The sequence below is a fragment of the Eublepharis macularius genome, chromosome 1 (assembly GCF_028583425.1).
Source record: "Eublepharis macularius isolate TG4126 chromosome 1, MPM_Emac_v1.0, whole genome shotgun sequence".
Lineage (NCBI taxonomy): Eukaryota > Metazoa > Chordata > Lepidosauria > Squamata > Eublepharidae > Eublepharis > Eublepharis macularius.
Window position 1 is genome coordinate 28,347,453 of NC_072790.1, and position 19,843 is coordinate 28,367,295.

Here is a 19,843-nt window from a genome sequence, read left to right on the forward strand (position 1 = left end):
CACCCTTTATGGGGTACTAAATATGTTTAATTGGAAGCAAGCTCTATTAAGGTTACTGGAATTCACTCCCCAGTAAGTGTGTTTAGAATTGGCACAACTGCTGACTAAGCTAGACTAGGAGCAAGATACTAAGCAGGTCTACTCAGAATCCTACTCAGGTCTACTCAATAGTGCTTACTCCTAGGAAAGCGTTCTTAGGATTGCACTGTAATTCATTCGTTAGATCAGATTCTAAATTCTTAACATATTACCACTGCTTCTTTCCTTAAAAAAAAACACAACAGATGCTGGTACTCATGCTATTCTCCCCCTCTTAAATTCAAAATGCCCAAGAGATGCTGGTGCTACATAAATAGGTGCCAGCAGGGCTTTTTTTCTGGGAAAAGAGTTAGTGGAACTCAGGACCGCACAATGACTTCACTTTGGGTCAGCTGGAACAAGGGTGTTTTTTTTAAAGTTTAATTCGCCCTTGGTGAAAATGGTCACATGGCCGGTGGCGCCACCCCCTGATCTCCAGACAGAGGGGAGTTTAGATTCCCCTCTGTCTGGAGATCAGGGGGCGGGGCCACCGGCCATATGACCATTTTCAAGAGGTGCCAGAACTCCATTCCACCGCGTTCCAGCTGAAAAAAAGCCCTGGGTGCCAGTTCCGCCATCCTGGTGCCTATTCCTGATTACATGACTTCATGATTACTTAAAGACTCTGTAAGCATTACTAATTACAAATTTAGCTCCTTGTATTGTTTTTATCCATAACAACGCTTAAAAACTAACAAAAACCATTAGGTCACAATTACAATTCCAGCTTTTTGCATCTTATACTCCCGTTCTAACAACCACCACAATTTGCATATTATAATTTAAAATTAGTCATCCCTTCCATTTGTGTTCATTCTGCAGAATAGCATCCTTCATTCTAAGCTTCTTCTTAGATCAAAATTACTGCATGTTCTTAGAAGAACTTCTTTTTTTGAAAGTGTTTGGGGAATTATAAAATTATGGAGAAAACATTTTCATCACTGAGGATTTATAAAACTAGAACGCGAATGCTACCTTCGGATGCCAGGAAATTGCCAGCTTGCACATCTGCAATGACATCAAGTAAAACCATTGTTAATTTTAAAAGCTTTTACTAGCAGGCAAGTGGAGAAGTTCAGTAAGATGGTTTAACTGCTGAGGTTACTATATTTGGAAAGTTCTGTGGCTTAATGTTCCTGTTTCTGCCATTGATTTTAATTGCTTTTATTGTATTTTACAAGATTTACTGTATTGTCGGTCTTAATGTTTACTCTGTTTTTAAAACGTGTACATCCTCAAGTGCAGGGCTTTTTTCCAGCTGGAACGCGGTGGAATGGAGTTCCAGAACCGCTTGAAAATGGTCACGTGGCTGGTGGCCCCACCCCCTGATCTCCAGAAAGAGGGGAGTTGCGATTGCCCTTCGCACCACTGGAGCGGCGTGGAGGGCAATCTAAACTCCCCTCTGACTGGAGATCAGGGGGCGGAGCCACCAGCCATGTGACCATTTTCTCCAAGGGCAACCCACTGAGTTCCACCACCTCTTTTCCCAGAAAAAAAGCCCTGCTCAAGTGTCATGTATACATTTTATAAACAGATTTTTTAAAAAGCTGATTTAGCCTGACTGATTCTAAGATAGGACTTCTGTTATTATAAAGCAGATTCAGGTATGGGGTATATAAAGGGGATATATCAATTTCTAAATCGGATTACATTCACATTTCCCTATCCATGTTCTGGAAAACAATGCAGATACACTATAAAAGTTACAGGTTGGATTTTACATTGTAGAAAATGTCCTACAGGTTGTTGCTGTTGCTGCTGTTGTTGTTTATTCAATTTGTAGTTCGCTCTCCCCTGCAAACGGGCAAGGAGAGCGGATCACATCAGGTTAGCTTGAAGTTTGGATTTCCATTGTATATCTGAGAGAAAAGGTCATGACTTCCCAAACTCACTAAAAATACTATTTCTCTGCCTGTCTTTGTTACGAGTTGCTCCGAGAAACCAAGACGATCGTGTTGTTTTTTTCGTATTGCTATTCACTAGAAAATAAGAACAGCCCCGTACTGCTCCACCCACCAAAGAAAGATTCTTTATCCTAGCTGTTCTCCAAAGAGCTCAAACGGAGGGTGTTTGTAAAGGAGACAAATTAGCCAAGTCAGAGCTATGACTTTTACATAAATCAAAACAAGTTAAAAAGTTCATCTCCAAAGACTACCAACTCATCTTGATTATTTAAGAGAAGATTGTGCACAGGAACAACCAAATTGCCCCTGTTGAACTCTGAACTTCTCAGCAAAAAAAAATGCTTTGGATTGTACTGGGCCCACCCATAGGCAGAAGACAAGAAACTAACCGTCTCTGCTTATTCACCTAAATCTATACTCCCTCAAAAACAAAGGGTGCAAACACAACATGCTTTGGGACCTCATTTGTATTGTATTTTGGGGGAGTGCTGACCTTCTTTCCCTCACAGTACAGGCTACAAATGGCAAATCATCGTTCTTGCATTCGTTGACAATGAAGTCACCTATTCTTCTTAATCCCATTTTTTTTCTAGTTGCATAATTAGTGCCTTTTGGCAAGAGGCCTCTTCTGAGGAGGCTTAGAACTGCATTAGCTCCAAAGACTAAAGTTGTATTTGTAAGGCTCAGTCAGTTCTCATAACAGCCCGACGAGATTATAACGTTCTTTTAATTACACCTTTTCATCACGGCAACACTTCACTGACTGAAGTTTATTGCCCTTATAAATTACCCGCTCCCCTCAGAACTGAGACCGGTCCTGAAATAAGCCAGAGTGAGTTGATAAAGGAGGGGGAAGGCTGCCCGGAGAGCCCAAAGCTTGGCATCAGTGCCCGGGCCAGAAGGATATCACCCTTAATAGCTCCCACTCCAACGTCTGGCCCCGAAGGCAGCAGCTGCTGAGAACCGAGGCAGCAAACAATGCCACGAACTTCTCTTGGCACCGATAAATCTGTCTCGAAGGCAAGACAAAGGCCTTTCTGAAAGGGTCTAATTCCAGAACCGAGAATCAGCCTTCAGCTTTGGAGGAATCAATCAAGACTTTTGGTTCCCATCTTTCCCGCTGGCCGTTGTTCCTAAATGCTGGAGAAGAAACTCGCTTTCAGGCTTTACCCCATTTCCCCTACACTGCGCAGGAAACTCAGTGCAAAAGGAGTTTGTCTTTAATTCTCCAGTTTCCCACGGAAAGATCTTCTGGACCAGTAATCCTAAGGGCACAGGGTGAATTTCAGAAATTGATACCGCCCTGAAGCAAAAGCAGCCGAGTGACCTCTATTGGCTGGGCTATGCTGTGGTGAAGATGATTTAACAAGGAAAGATTACAAGACCGTCTAACGAAATCACCACTTCAAAAGTATTTTATCATATCAATTGCCATTCAACTAATTGTAGTTTCTATTTAGATACATATATTATTTTATACAGTCCTCTTCTCATAGACCCATAAAGTGCTGGTGCAATGCAAAGATGTAAACAGTGTCCGCGACCAATACTATTCAGTAGTACAACTCCACAATATACAGTTTGTTGGTCATATGGTTGTGGATTCAAGATTAGGTCCAGTAGCATGCAGATGAAAACGACCATCTGACGGGATGACCGGTTGGGGTCCCATTTCCAAAGTCTTTTTCAAAGATGGAAGATAGTCCGGCATGATTTTCAATATTTATAGACTTCCATTCAGTTCACCAGTAACATAACGCCCATAACATAACATATGGTGAACTGAAAGATCTTCTGGACCAGTAATCCTAAAGGCACAGGGTGAATTTCGGAAACTGAAACCGCCCTGAAGCAAAACGCAGCCGAGTGACCTCTATTGGCTGGGCTATGCTGTGGTGAAGATGATGACAAATGTAGGCTTGCCACTAACAGGGTTGCCAACTCATGGTTGAGAAATACCTGGATATTTGGAGGGGGAGACTGGAGAGGGTGGGGTTCAGGGAAGGAAGAGAACTCAGCAGGGTATAATGCCATTGAGCTTGCCCTCCATGCAGCCATTTTCTCCAAGGGGACTAATCTCTCTTGGCTACTTCCGAGACGTCTCCAGCCCCCACCTAGAGGATGGCAACCCTTCCACTGAGCAGGTCCGAGCCAAGAGGCCCCAGTACCACTGCTAGTACCCCAATGGCCAGTGGTCCTCCAGAAACTTTCCTGGTAAGTTAAAGGACAGGTCTGTCCCTGATCTTTCAAAGCACTACCGGAGCAGCCATCCGGTAACAATATACTTTATGCTCAAGGTATTTGCGCCCTGCATCAGTTGTGAATGGTGTAAACACAGGCTGAGTGCGTTACTTGCCTTTTGCTTTGTGCTGGACATTGGAAGAAATGGGAACACGGCAGCTTCTTCTTTCCCAGTCTGTGGGTTGGCTCACTTTCTTGAGCTATCTAGTCCTCGTGTGTTTTGTACGCCTTAGCATTTTACTATGAGGAATGGGAGAGAACCTGGGCTGGTTTTTGAATGGGCATGCTTAGACAGAACATCCTGACTAGATCTAACACTTAGCAAAGGTGTGACTGAAAGCAGGGCTCCTGGACTCACCTGAGGCCCAGTTTGCAGCATGAGGCAGAGCAATGAAGCAGGGGGGTTACCCCCCCCCCTTCGCCCCTTCTGGTTTGCAGTGATCCCTGCTGCCACTGGCAAGCAAGATGCAGCGGGGGGCTCATCCCCCTGCATCCTCAGCCACCACCACAAAACACTGACAGGCTTCCAGGATCTTCCCAAGCTTCGCCCAGGAACCTATCACAGGTGACCTTGGCGAGACTTGGAGCCCAGTCTGCTCTGGCTGTTGTGGCGATTTGGAGCATTAGGCAGGATCCATTTGGGGGAGAGACAGTGCCAGCACACCATCTCGCCCTATTTTGGGGGCCCTTTTAAGTGACCTTTGGGAGGGAGCCACTCAGGGACGTGCCCAGCTGAGGGGCCATCATCCGGCTTCACTCCCAGGAGGCGAGTGGGATCATGTTACCTGTTGTTCCACAGTCGTTCCCCAGCAGGTGGGCTGGGGTGAATATCCTTGGATGGCAGGCAGGATGGTGGAGACCCAACGCAGGGACCCAAGGAGGCTTACATAATTCTGTTCGAGGAAGCATCTAATTTCCCCCTGTGGGAGGAGGAAGATGGCGTCTTGAGCAGACTTACCGGCACGTTGCTCTTGCTTCTATCTGGCTTTAAGATAAGAGTCTGTGTTGAGCTCTGAACTTTGATAAGTTACAGTTAATTTGAATCTTTGCACTTTCAAGGATGCTTTTATAGTGAGCTTTAACATGTCTTTTATTTCTCCTGGGCTGCTTCCTTTTTCCTGCTTTGGGTCTCCCGCCTTCAGTGAAGAATCAAACCTGGGTCACCCAGATCCTAGTTCGTCACTCTAGTAGCCACTACACCGCACCGCCTCTCTGACACACCGGCTCTGCACCAGGAGCATGACCAAACATGATCTGTTGCACCTGCAAAATTAGTGCTGATGAACTGCTCATTTTGGGGCGTGCCCAGTAATATTTGGGTGTGGGATGTGCCGTACTTAGCAAAACAATTTGTGGAAAAGACTGGACAAGTACAGTTAACAGCGACTATGAAGGGGGTGATAGAGCTTAATGTACACATCTGATATAATTTAGAGATATAATGTAGACATTTCAAATTGCACTGAAAGAACATGTTGACATTTTTCATTAAAATTACATATACAATATTTAGCGTGCAGATGTAAATAAAGGTATATTTTGATGTTGCCATGTGTTCTAAGTCAAACAAAAACCCCAAAGCATTACTGTGGGAATCAGTCCCAGGTCTAGAACTTGTAAAAGATTTATCTATGGTACTAGTTTTCTACATGCAAGCCTGATGCAGTCTAGACACAGATTTACCACTTTCCCCCCATTTGTCGTCTTATGTCTAGGAATACTCAGTGATCCGGGGATTCCGATACTAAACTGATTAGAATCTAACTGGGATGGGTTAAATACAACTTTAATTCCAACTCTACTCTATCTACTAGCGGCTAATGATAATAAGGGGGAGACAAAGCTCAGACCTGCCTACCCCAGCTCTATGTCTTAAAGATAAGTCCTAAATTATTTCTAATCCTACTGTGATTCAAGATTTCAGGTGAGAGGGTTATAAATGTTAAGCCAATCCAATTTTGTGTAAAATTCACTATAATTACATCTTCCCTGCAGTTACTTGGTAATTACACATAATGGCTCTAAAATGAGACATGATCCCTGTGTAGTCTTTACTGCACTGAAAAATATTTATAACTCGCACAAGGTTTTTAACATATTTCAGAGGTGCCAAGTGAAGGTCATCTGGTTTGTACAGATACCATAACTACCGAAGTACATGAGACAAAATTGCTATTATTACAGTCCTTCACCAAACCCCATCAATGTATACCTGTCTTGGCCATCATCTGTGTACTGACTCTGGTCACTTATTTTCAGAAACCTAAGACTATTTCATTTTATTATACAAGTGGGGAAGGTGGTGTGGTACAGCCCAATTTCATCAGATCTCAGAAAGTAAGTACCATTAGCTCTGGTTAGTACTTGGATGGGAGGCGACCAAGGAAGTTTAGGGTCGCTACACAGAAGCTGGAAATGGCAAACCATATCTGAACGTCTCTTGCCTTGAAAGTCCTACAGGATCGCCATAAGTTGGTGGCAACTGGACAACATGCACATACAAACAAAAACTCTTGCAGTAAAGTGGATTTTACATAAATCCACTTTACTGCATTTCTGCTCCATCACTCACCTACAAATGCTATACAGACCCATACATTCATATTCAGACACACCTTGACCTCATTTCCAGCTGCCTTCTTCTTAAGCCACTCCTTGAATCACTAGAGCCTACCAGTTGTGTGGGACCAGCAGCCCTCCCATCCCCTCAGCTGGAGCTTGAAGCTATATCGAAGAAGTTGCAATGGGACCACACTCTTTGGATATGGTGGCATTTCTGGATGCCTCCCAAGATGTATTTATTCATTTTTATTTACTCATTCAATATCTGACCTCCAACCATGAACAGCAACAGGGAATGGTTGCCCCCAAACAGAAAAGGTCCATGTCTTGTCTCACAAGAAAGCAGGACGTATGTATGGGGCCATCACACAATTCAACAGAATGGGGCAACAGCCAGGGAGGAACAACTTTATCTTCCTGGATTTCTCAGAGACTGGGAGATGCCAAAAGATGAATGAGCTCAGACCAGACTTAGAGCCTCCTTCCTTCTGATTCCCCACAATGGCACATCGCTCTTGTCCCCAACTCGCCCCCAGAGTACTGTGATAGTGTTTTACCAATTCATGAGCCCTTTCTGATAATCTGTCAACGCATTCCAGCTCTCTAAATTTACTATCATTACTAAATCCAAAATCCAATGCTACCAGGTCCCCGACATCTTTCTGAAATTTGTTTCATGGTAAGTTTTCTCCTTCTCATCATTCATTTTGGTTCAGTTTATACAACGGTGGGCTACAAGAAAAGCACTTACCCACACAAGCCATCTCTGCATTTTGTTGGGCTGAAATGCCTTCGCTGCATGTGCTGTCCCATTCACGTGCAGTGTCAGCATACCACCAGTGCACCCACCCGCTGCTAACACTAAGCACAGATGGTCTAATATGCATGTGAGGGCATGTAAAGTCACACAGGACACTTATACGTGCATAAGTTAAAACTCATCCTAGCACTTTAGGGTCAACATAGAAGCCAACAGCATAGGAGTCAATGCTCTCTTAGAAATTTTATTGATTCAGATGCAGAATAACGTTTATTGCATGCAGCCAAAGGCCATCACAATCGAACAACTAAAACACAAAAATAAAACATGAACAATATATAATGAAACGATAGGGATAAAAACACATAAAAGTACATTAAAACACATTAGCAACTCTGTTAAACACAGGTGAAGGAGTCTAAGCACAGATCGAGCCTGGATTTTCTTAGCTGCCAGGGAGAACTGTGCTACTCTATAAGAAGTGTATGGATCTAAATCAGAAAGAAGGAGGATTAGTTTTTCCAGCACAGCAGAGGAATCAATGCCTTTTCAGACTTCCCCAAGAAATTTATTTCTGGGTTCTGTATACAAAGGATAACGTGGAAGGTCTTCAGGAATTGAAGCTCCACAAATACGAAAATGAGCAGCGATCGGTATTTGTGTGTAACAACTGTCTAGAACGGCTGAGGGCATGGTTTGAAATCTCAGAGAAGTTAAAGCCGTTCTAAGAACAGAAAAGGTGATTTTGGTCATATAAGAGGCTCTGCCATGGTTCATCTTGAACAACTTGAACCAGGGAGAACATTTCGGAACAGAGAGCTGTATTTCTGTCCAATGCATCATCGATCTTATAGATCCAGTCTTGTATACTGAGATTGGGCAAGTCATCCACCAGAGAATAACAATGGAGGCTGTTGTTAAAGCCAGCTGTGCAAATGACCTCTGAATGCAGCAGTGCATTGCTTTGCCTTAAGAGCGGACTAGTAGGCGATTCCTTTGCCGTCAAATGCAAACAGGCTCTAATATAAGGTAATCCAAGTTCAGCCCGCACTAAAGCTTATGGAGGGCTGCAAGGCAAAGCTAGAATTCTCTTTAAAAAGAGACATTGGATTGGTTCCAAGGTTGAGATCAGATGGTCTTTCCAACCCCAGATCTCTGCACCATATAGAAGGTGGGGGGTGGCCTTACACTGGAACAGTTTCAAGGCCGGCTCAACTAAAAATCCTCCTTTCGGGATTGTAAAATTTAAAGATGATCCCAGTAGGTGTCAAAGGCTTTTGTTATTGCCAAGTGGGCTTTCCATGAAAAAGTTTCACTAAACATTACCCCAAGATACTTAAAGGTTCTACATTGTTCAATGGGATTGCTGGCTATCGACATTGGAATCTTCGAGGTCCCTTCCCGAAGAACAATGCTTTGGTCTTTGCCCTTACAGAAATTGCCCAATTTGTTCGGCATCCTCCTTAAACCAATGCAAATCAAGGTTCACCAACAACACTATCTGCATATAGGAGAATCTATAGTTTCTGATCCTCCAAGGATGGTGGAAAGAACTTCAGGGCTTGACACACTTGGAATGATGTCATTGAAATACATATTGAAGAGCAAAGGCCTCAAAACGCACCTGTTTCACCCTCCCTGGAGTGATCTGGATCTCCTCTGTTAAACAGCCTGTGGAGGTTTTCCTTAACTCTAGCAGAAATATATTGGGATGAAATTCCCAAATCAGAAACAATAAGCGTTTATCAATATTAGCGCCTACCAGTTTCACCCATGGTTGGTTCTGATCTGCTGGGTAGAAGGCAGAAGCTAGATCCACAAATGCTGCAAACATGGCATTGGTGGGACTGGAACCCTTAATTCTCTGCTGAACCAGCTGGTAAACAATCAGGCAGTGATCAATAGTGCCTCCCCCTTTCCTGAACCCTCCACAGAGTCTACCCTCCAAAGCAGCCATTTTCTCCAGAAGAACTGATCTCTAGTCTGTATTCTGAATAATTTCTATTATTTGTGAGGTGTTACCCCCATGTATTTTTTTTTTAGATTTCAGATTTTTTTTTCCTGCAAACCTGGGGCGATTCAGATTTGTAGAAAGCTCCACTCTCTGGATTTAAGAGCCACAAATGTCACCATGTCCGTTTCCACTCTACTCACCTTCATCCGGAACGCTGCAGAAGGCCGTGAAAAAAACACGGAAGACAGCATCTTCTCACGTGAGTTTTGCGCGACATTGCGCAAAACTCGCACGAGAAGACGCTGTCTTCCGTGTTTTTTTCGTAACGTTCTGCAGCGTTCCGGATGAAGGTGAGTAGTGTGGAAACGGCCCATGTTGAGAATTAGATCTATTGATATACAATTGATTTCAGAATAATTTCTGTGCTGTCCTCCTGACTAGAAAACACAATCACAGCATAATGGATTTTTCCGTCTCCAAATCTTTTGTCCCTCAGCCACCAAGAAAAAGTATTTGGGAACTGCCTGGCTAGTATCCATCTTAAACTGACTTAAAGATTCAGAAGCACATTAAAAGCTGCAGCTGTGAGAATGAGGATGAAGGAATAATTTTTCATGCCATGGTTTAATTGTCAGGGGGGAGTGGCGGCTTGATTCAAAAATATCCACAATACGGGATTGTGTGATGAGTTTGTTTCACTTTGGTGCACAGCAAAAATTGAAAAGCATGGAATCACTAATAGAAAGCATGCCTTCTGTCCGCACAGGACTTGATTGTTTCCTCCACTCATTTACTTTTCCTGTGGAAAAGAACCCACCCTTTCCTCGGTTAGTTTTCTATGGGCTTTAGAAATGTCACAACGCTTCAGAATCTTTTTTCCTATAAATTTCAGCTTAAAAAGAAGACAACAAATTATTAAGAGGGCAAAGAGTACTTTTAATAAGGAACATCCTTTTCCATGCTAAATGTTTACTAGAACATCTCTGGCACAACTACTTTTTTAAGCTAACGAACAGGTCACATACGCTAAACGTGAATATTAATAATTCTTTACCACACTGTGGCTGTAATCCTGACTCTTTCCTGGGACTAAGCCACACTGAATAACTTGTGACTTACTTGTGAGGAGATTTACTTAGGATTGCTTCATATGCTAAGCATACAAGTGCCATTATCTTTTTCCTGACTTGCTTAGTGCTGGTAATTCAATTTACTTGTTTTGATTCCAAAAAACATTCATTTCTCATAGTAGCGCCCATCAGATTCTCAGTTGGTGTTTCATGCAATATTGACAGTGCCGAAAAAAATCCAACTGGCATTTTAAAGAAATATTACAGTATAATAAAAAATGAGGAGCTATCACGAGCAACCAAGACAGATTAGAAAGCCTTGCTGTGTCCCCTCCAAAACCAGAAAGTATTAATCATCTCCACAAAACAATATTCTCAAGCCATGAGATCTCCATGCCCAAGAAAACAAATTCTCGGTGAAGAACTTACTTACTTGGCCTGCATTTATACCATACGAGGAGGTACTTGCTGGTTCCTGGGCACGGATCAGCACCAAACAGTCGATTATTGACGAGAAATTGGCAACTCCGTTTGTCCTGACACTCTTCCAGCATCTTCTATGCATCAGGTACACCACAAACAAACAGAAGACAGGAAAACAAAACCAATTAATAATGGCAAAGATATGCCAATTGAGTATTTTCAATAAGACCATGAGAATAGCAACAGCATCTTGGGGACAGGCTGTGGCTCAGCAATAGAGCATCTTCTTGGCATGCAAAAGGCCCCGGGTTCAATCCCCAGCATCTCCAGCTAAAATGATCAGATAGGAGGTGGTGTGAAAGACCTCTGAATGAGTCCCTGGACAGCCACTGCTGGTCTAAATAGGCAATACAGCTACTGGTAGCTAACAAGAACCAGTCTTTTTTTAAAAAAAATAAATGACTGTGCAATCCCTTTCAACAATGTGGCAGTGCGTACACATCTCCTATCAAAAGGGGGGAAACAAACTCTACCCACAGCCCCAATAAGCTCTATTAAAAAGTGCCGCAGACCTTCTCTCCTTTTACTTTAGGGTGGACTTTCACCCCTCCTGTCATCCAGTCTACCAGGTAAGGGTGAAGAGCAGCACCTGGGGACGTAGCAGAGGCAGCTAACAAACTAAGGGCCAACAGGTGATGTGTTTTGTTAGACAAAGTGGTGCTGTGAGGTACCACTAACTGAGGGTAGCCCATGAACTGAAGTGAAAAGCAGTAACACACACATACACACACACAAGCCCAGAGTGGTCTACTCTACTCAGGTCTAGCCATGCATGCTTCCTCCACTACTACTCTTGGGCCGTTTCCAGACGGCTTACCTGCCTCCGGAACGTTGCGCCATCTTGTGGTGAAAACCGTCTGGAAGCCGTCTGGAAACGGCCTTGGACACCTGACCCCTTCAAGTGGAGAGTTTCCTCCATGTAGCTCTATAGTTAACATCCACTGTGTATGGTGCATTTATTGTATGCATTATAATGGAACAATGTGGGTGTCTTATGGGATGGAGTCCTTACTCAGTTTGTTCTGTTTGTTAGTTAGAATTGGCTTGAAACCGGTTGCTCCCATCCTGGCGGGCACCTGGGAACCCTAATGCCACCACTCACCTGATTGTCAGAGGAGAAAGGCACAGGAAATGGGCCAGGGATTCTGGAGCATGCTCCCGTGTGCTCTCCAGAGCCTTCCTTGTCGCACTGGGAACGATGTCATTCCCGGCACAACAAGATGTGAAGTGAAGTGAAGAAACACTCCCCTCCCCCAGCAGGGCTATTTTGAGTAAAATCACCAGATTTAAGGACTCTGAGAGCGTGCCCCCCAACCCCCCCTCCCGCTTTCAGGCCAGGAGACCTGACAACTCTATTTCCCACACTGCTGTGGTATGTTCATGCACCCCTGGGGCTTCCCTGGCTTTTCTGTTATTTTCTCTGATCTTGCCTCCAAGTCTGGGGAAAGCTTGCGGTAAAGCCTGGATGACTGCTGTGTGGGTGGATAAATTGATTTTTCTGGCCCGCATGGCAGCCATTTTCCCTGATTCTGTCCTCATGGCAACCATTTCCTCCCCTCATCACTGGAGGGGGGAGCTTTTATTTTTTAAAAAAAATAGCACTAAAATATCATTATATCAATACACCATTATAATAATATGTATAGCAACTTAGCAAGTTCTCTGAATTCTTAGCTTTCATTAAAAATAAGTAAGTCTCTAGTCCCTTCCCTTGCAGAGGTATAATTTAAAGCCAGTTTGGTGTAGTGGTTAAGAGCGCAGGACTCTAATCTGGAGAGCCAGGTTTGATTCCCCAGTCCTCCACTTGAAGCCAGCTGGGTGACCTCGGGTCAGTCACAGCTTCTAGCTCTCTCAGCCCCACCCACCTCACAGGGTGTTTGAGGGGTAGAGCCTGGAGAGGGTGGGGTTTGGGAAGAGACAGACCTCATTAGGGTAAAATACCAGAGTCAACTTTTCAAAGCAGCTATTTTCTCCAGAGGAACTGATCGCTACGGCATGGAGATCAGTTGTAATTCTGGGAGATCTCCAGCCACCATCGGGAGGCTGGCAACCCTACCCCTCCGCCTGATGGAGGGCCAAAAGTAGGGTTGCTAGGCTGAACCTGGCAACTGACAGGAGGGTTTGGGGGGGGGGTGATACAGCGGATGCAACTTTGGTACCATTGCAGACAACACTGTATCTCTTCACATTTTTTTTCCAATGATTCTTCCTCTGCAAGTTAGAGAAGTGGTGGGCAAAGAGGGCTACCAGCAGAAGACTGTCTGGCAGCCCTACAGAGCAGGCTGGAGGGAGAGGAGGTGCTGATGTGTTCCTCTTTACAATACCATGCCTGCATAAGCAAAAGCCAGGCACCGTTGTACCTGTGCTCCTTCTCACTGGCCCCACAGTGACATAGTTGGCAATGCAATGATGTCACTTCCAGCCCAACTGAAAGTGATGTCATCACAATGCTTTAGCATTCAGACAAAAAATCCATGGTTTAACCATAGAGTTTTGACTGGATGCTAGAGCGTCACCAGTGATGCAGATCACCACCACCCCATTCCCACTCCTGTTTTTCTCTTACCTCCCAAAGCTCAAAACCTAGCAACCCTGAGAAGAGATGATGATGGGAGAATTTATTATAGCACTTGTAGCATACGGCCTCTAATTAAGGTTGAATCCTCTGAATTCCTGTTGCTTTCACTTTCTTTTTTCTTTTTCTTTGACATTCAAAGAAATATATTTAGGAAAAACAGAACCCCTCTAGAAAAAAAAAAGACAACTCCCTACCTTCCTTCCCATCATCCACGTCAACATCTCCTTTGTGCTTCATAAACTGTGATACAGCTGACAGCAGAAATATCTGATTTTCTTGTCAGCAAGATGATTGTAAAACCCAATCTAGTTTGCAATCAGCAAAATGTGCTGGTGAAGTAATGAGTCACTGAAAAGTCACTGGTAGAATCAGGTCTCCTTTTGTCTGCCTGTCTTACATTTTTAAACAACAGCAAGCGATGGCAGTGAAGATGGGTGCTGTGCATCTGTTTAAACAACAAAACAAAGCCAGGGAGCTGCCTTGGAGATCAGTATCTACCCAAGGGAGGCGAGACATGGAGCTTCACTGCAACACATCAGAAATGTCAAGTGTTCTAGTTATGATGAGATTCCAAAAATCTCTCAGAAGCAACAGTGGCCTTTTCTCTTACTTGCAAAGAATCAAAGGGCCAGTTCATGTTTTCAGTGGGCTCAAGCGCTTGACACTTGTTTTGGATAGTACCTTTTCAGGCTACAGGTTTGAACCAAAACTTCCTGCACATAAAAATGCTAGAATGTCACAGCAAGGATTGGACTGAATCCTTCTCCCAAAATTTTAGTTTTGTATACAAAGGGACTTTAAGTGTGAGTATATTAATGCTTAAAATCCCCACCAGCAACTTGAAATGCCACACATCTACCATTTCATTCCACTGAATATATAAACTGGACCTAAGATGCGCTGCTGTTCTCAGCTTTTGTATACGACTGTATGGACTAAAGCAGATTTGAACCTGGGCCGTTTCCACCCGGCTTACCTTCCCTTGGAACAACCCAGAACACTGAGCAAAAAACGCGGAAGATCGCGTTTTCTCGCGCAAGATTTGCGCGACGTCACGCAAATCTTGCATGAGAAAATGCGATCTTCCGTGTTTTTTGCATGATGTTCCGGGTCGTTCCGAGGGAAAATAAGCCGTGTGGAAACGGCCCTGCAATCTTTATTACGAGTATCTGGAAAGAGAAACACAACAGTAAACATGTACAGGGGCTGCATTCAATTGTTATGACAATCTGGAATTAAACTCTGATCTGGCACAAGCACACAGTGGCTCACACATGTCCATTGTTGTTCCCACCTTCCTTTTGCATGGAGCTTGACATAAAACTTCATTGTTTAATCAACCTCCAATTGACCGTGAACTCCCAAATGCCTTGATGAACTGGAATTTGTTTAGTCTATGTAAACTGGGATTCAACTGAGCTCCCCCTCCCCCTTTTTTTTTTAAAGCAAACATGAAGGGTTTTCCTATAATGGTGTTTCAGAGACTAGCACCTTGGGTATTTTTGTTGAATTTTTATTAAGTTTTAAATGTTGGTATTTTAGGTAATTGGATTTGAATATTTACTACCAATCACTTTGAACAGGCTCGAGGGAAAACAGGATAAATCTTTAAACAATTAAATGTAATAAGGATTTTAAATTAAAATGTAATTCTTTGCAGAATTGCTGTTTAAGTTGTTAATTAATGGCATCATAAAGTGTCCGCTGCAAGAGGATTTCATGCAACTCCCAATTACTTCCTCCTTCTCTTGTCGTGATTAGATTTGACAGTCAACATTGTCCCCCAGTTGGCACTGCGGGGGAAAAACTTTAAAAAATAATCTTGTCAAGCTCAGCATTTCCCCCATTGACTGGAATTCCATATAACAGAGCCTGTTGTTAATTTTCTGTATCAGCTCTTCCTGTGAACCCATTATCTTCCCCCTCTTTTCCTCCCACAATGGAGGCTGAGATAGCAATACAATTAAGATGCCACTTTACTATTCTCCTTCATGGTTTTTGGAAACCTCGCTTTCTTTAGCTCCAAGTCACTAACATAGTGCTATAGAACTGTGTTCCCAGGAGGTATCCATTTTTTTCCCACTGAAAACAACTGGTGATAGCTGGGAATCTGTCACTGACCCCAAGAAGGAGACCCCAGCCATGAATTAGTATCAGTAAATATCTGTGTTGTCATCAAGACAACCCATATATGTCATTCATTCATTGAAGTTCTACTGCAGCAGGAGAAATTTTAACTTACAGTGAACCAGTATGAATGTATATCAATACTCCCACCGGAACATTTGAATTTTACAATTCATGTTTTGCCTGATTAAAAAAAAAAATTATAGTTTCTTCCTGGGGGAAAACTATAGCAAAAAAGTATATGTGAATCATCCCATCTGCTCAGATTACACACAACAGGACTTTATAACATATTTTCAAACTCTGTTGAAAAGCAACATAAGAAATCCCATGGGTTTCTTTTAAAAGGAAAACAAAAACGCAGCGGGCCTAGGGTTGCGAGCTCCAAGTTGGGAAATTCTTGGAGATATGAGGGATGAAGCCTGGAGAAGGCAAGGTTTGAGGAGGGAAAGGACCTCAGCATAGTATAATTCCAGAGAGTACATCTTCCAAGTCAACCATTTTCTCCAGTGAACTGATCCAGGTGAGCTGGAGATCAGTTGTAATTCCAGGAAACTCCAGCCACCACCTGGAGGCTGGCAACCCTAAGTCTTCCAGACACAGAAAAAAAGACCAAAAAGCAGTCTAGCGCAGCATGGAAAAGGTGGCTACTTTCTTGTTAAAGTAAGGCCAGTGCCAGACAACCCCAACTAGTTTTGAAAGGAAGCAACAATCAAGTTTCCATTGAGCACACATCAAGCAGGACATTCCCATTAAGTAAGGATCTAAGATTTTGTTGAAGTGAGTAACAGATGGAGGGTGAAAACAGACGGGATGCTGCAAAATCCATTAACTCAGGAGGAGTCTCCAACCTTTTTGAGCTTGCAGTCACTTTTGGATTTTGAGTACCACCCCAAAACAGTTGCCATGAGAGGCAGAGCCAAACTCCAAATGGATGCCACAGGAGGCAGAGCCAAACAGAGTATCTCTTTCTTCCCGAGAAGAACAAAAGCATGAAGGGGGAATGGAACTGTTATGTATTGGGCTAGCTTCAATAAACGCTAGGCTCCTAAAGTCTCCAATCCTATTGGCGGTTTCTTGTTGGCAGCAGCCAACCGGTCCTCTTGAATAAAGACCAATCACAATCTTGTAAATATGTTATTATGTATATAGTTAATGCAAATCAAGGATTCTAGTTGTGTGTGTTCTATTGGTTGTTATGTAACGTGGGCGTGGCTTATGTGTATATATTTGGCTTCTGTTGGGCCTGTTCCTTTGTCTGTCTGTTCCCGCTCAATAAAGATGTTGATCTGGTCTCATACATAATAGGAACTACACACTGACTAAGAAAAGCCCAGGTGTTTCCAGTCCTCATGTTCCTCCAGCAGAAAACCCTTTCAATTGGATGAAGACAGTCAGAAATAAGCCCTGCCTTAAAATGGCCCCACCCACTTTCTGAAAAGCTCAGCAGACACCAAGGGGTACTGGCAGGCACCATGGGTTGGGAAACCTGGGCTGTTTTCACATGCCTTACCGGCCACACAAAATCACGCAAAACTCCTGGAATGATGGCATCTTCTTGGCACGATTTCCCATCATGACTCTGGTTTGTAGCACCAATGCTAGGGATACACTACCAAGTTCATCCTTATACATTTTTTTGATAACAGTGGACGCCATTTTGTACACTATTTTCTTATAGTTTTAGGTTTTCTATCTGTTGGGGTAAGCTACTTTGTAGACTAGTAATTTATGCTACATATCCCACATTTAGCTCATCTCATCTGAGCAGGACATGGCAGCTCGTGCCTGTAATCCCAACAGTTAGGGAAGCTGAGGCCTGCGGATCACTTGAGCCTGGGAGTTCGTGGATGCAGCGGCCTAACCCTGTGAAGATGGGTGGGCCGCACTAAGAAATTCAGCGCATCTAATGTGATTTATTTGCAACACAACAACCCTAGCAACAACAGATAAACAGAAACGCTATTTACATATGTGAGGCGCCAATTTTTCCACAGAAAAAATATCGCACCCTCAGAAATTTTTCCACAGAACATCTTCCACTACGCATAACAGAAAGACAAACCTGGGGCAACATCTAAGACACTCCAGAAAGCCACAGTCCAATCATATTTAAATAGAATGTTCTAAGCCCTGTAAGAAATCCTGGATAGGGCAAGTTTGAGTTTCTAGATTTTAACGGTCTTGAATCCGATGAAACGCAGGACCCAGCAATGTCTTAAAAGTCACAATACCTGAAGGGAAGTACCAGCAGAACAGGCAACATCTTCCTTAATCAGAGTGGCATAAGACTGTGGGTAGCGGGAAGGACACATCTGATGGCTTGGCACCACACGGCCATAAAATGATGCCTGGATGCTGATGGTGGTTCTGTGAGGACATCTCAGCGAGACATACTCTCCCTCACAGGCATGGTCCGTATAGTTCTTTAAAATACTGGCTATATAACCTGCCAACAAGAGAGCCGTTGTTAGTGTAATGAAAGCAAATACTTTATTTTCTTTATTTACTTCATTTATATTCCACCTTTCTCTCCAGGGGGGGCCCAAAGCAGCTTATATCCTTCTACTCGCATCCATTTTATTCTCACAACAACACCGTGAGGTAAATTATGGTGACCAGCCCAAGGTCACTCAGCGAGCTTCCATGGCAGAGTGGCGTGGCTTTCCCAGATCCTAATCCAACACTAACCATTATGTCTTGCTGGGTCTCTTTACAGAATGGTTTAACACGTTTACTCAAAAGGCCCACAGAGTTCAAGGATACTTACATTCACACACAACTGCAGCCAGAGTCATTCATAAAGCCAGCACCATGCAAGAGATCCTAGTTTTCATATAGTGAAAGGGGAAAAAATCCTAAATACTCCTTCAACTTTCACCTGGAGCTGCCTGAATATTCTCCGTCTCCTTGTAAATCTGTTCTTGAATTGATGAGTCAACTGACAATTTATAGTCCATCCTGAGTCTCAGTGAGAAAGGCAGATTATAAATACTATGAATAAATAACTAAATATTTTCTTGTCCTCTCTGTTTAACTGCGTATCTGAGAGTCTCTCTACACAGCATGTTTGTCAAGTGTAGGGAGATGCAATGTTAGCTGGGAAGCATAGTTTAAAAAGACAGAGCTGGTGGAGATGGCTCCTCAGAGGGATCGTTAATTTCATTTTCATCTCCCCAAAGGCTCTGTCAACTTCACCTCTCCACTCTAAAACTGTGTGGGATCACAACCAGAGGGTAGCGAGGAATGGAAATGGGTTGGAACGGCCTTCCAGAGACAGGCTGGGACCTGAAGAGGTTATAATGGGCTGAAGTTTCCCTTCTGGCATTTCACAGCCCCTTCACACAGCTCCAGTGTATAGCAAAGCCTTTGCTCTGCCACTGGCTCTGTCTTTTTAAAATGCCCTTCCTGGCTAACATTGCCTCTCCTGACACATGTTCTTCACATCAGATGTCTTGTGTAGAGAGACTGAGAGGTGGGAAAGAAGCAGACAAGAGGATCCTGGGAGGGACATGAGGGGTGGAAGGAGCCAAGAACTGTCCTGTGATGTTTACTTCCCCCCAATTTTCATGAAGAACAATTATGTAAATCAGGTCTCAGAGCATTGTACTCTATTCCCACAGAAGAGATACAAATGCCACATCCGTTACGCAAGACATGGAGTAAGCCTAAAGGCTGATCAGACATGCCAAGTTGCCACAATCCCATTTTCCTCACCATGCACAATATGGCCCCTTCCCGGCATGCAGCTACGCTGCTAAAGCTGGGGGCCATTAGTTGCCGCCCTGGAAGGAGGGAGGCAGCACCACCCCTTCCTTTCACTCCAGGGTTTGGCTGGGAGGACGGAGACAAGGGCCTTAAGAGGCTGCTCCGCCCTGCCCAGTCACAGGTGGGAAGAGTTGCTTGGCCTGAGCAGAGCCCATGCCAAGCTCCTCTGAGGCTGTTTTACCAAAGGCCCTCCTGGTTGTGCAGGGAGAGCTGCCTTGGAGAAGTGGTGATATCCCCCTGCTTGCTCCCTTCAAACTCCAGGAGGAGAGCCAGGGCCCAGCGCCAGGCTCAATGGTTTGGCAGAGGCTTTTTCTTACT

At 43.8% G+C, this 19,843-nt stretch overlaps 1 protein-coding gene across 1 annotated transcript in view; it reads right to left on the bottom strand.

Annotated features, from left to right (window-relative positions):
* The window catches only part of LOC129323971 (protein eva-1 homolog C-like), a 166,919-nt gene extending 148,202 nt beyond the window's left edge, over positions 1-18,717 (bottom strand). Inside the window, exons 1-3 of the mRNA XM_054970858.1 lie at positions 18,639-18,717; positions 17,992-18,206; positions 11,003-11,126 (exon numbers count right to left, since the gene is read on the bottom strand). Coding sequence (XP_054826833.1) covers positions 11,003-11,126; positions 17,992-18,206; positions 18,639-18,717 — 418 coding nt within the window. The remainder of the gene's footprint in view (positions 1-11,002; positions 11,127-17,991; positions 18,207-18,638) is intronic.
* Between the last annotated feature and the right edge of the window lie 1,126 nt (positions 18,718-19,843).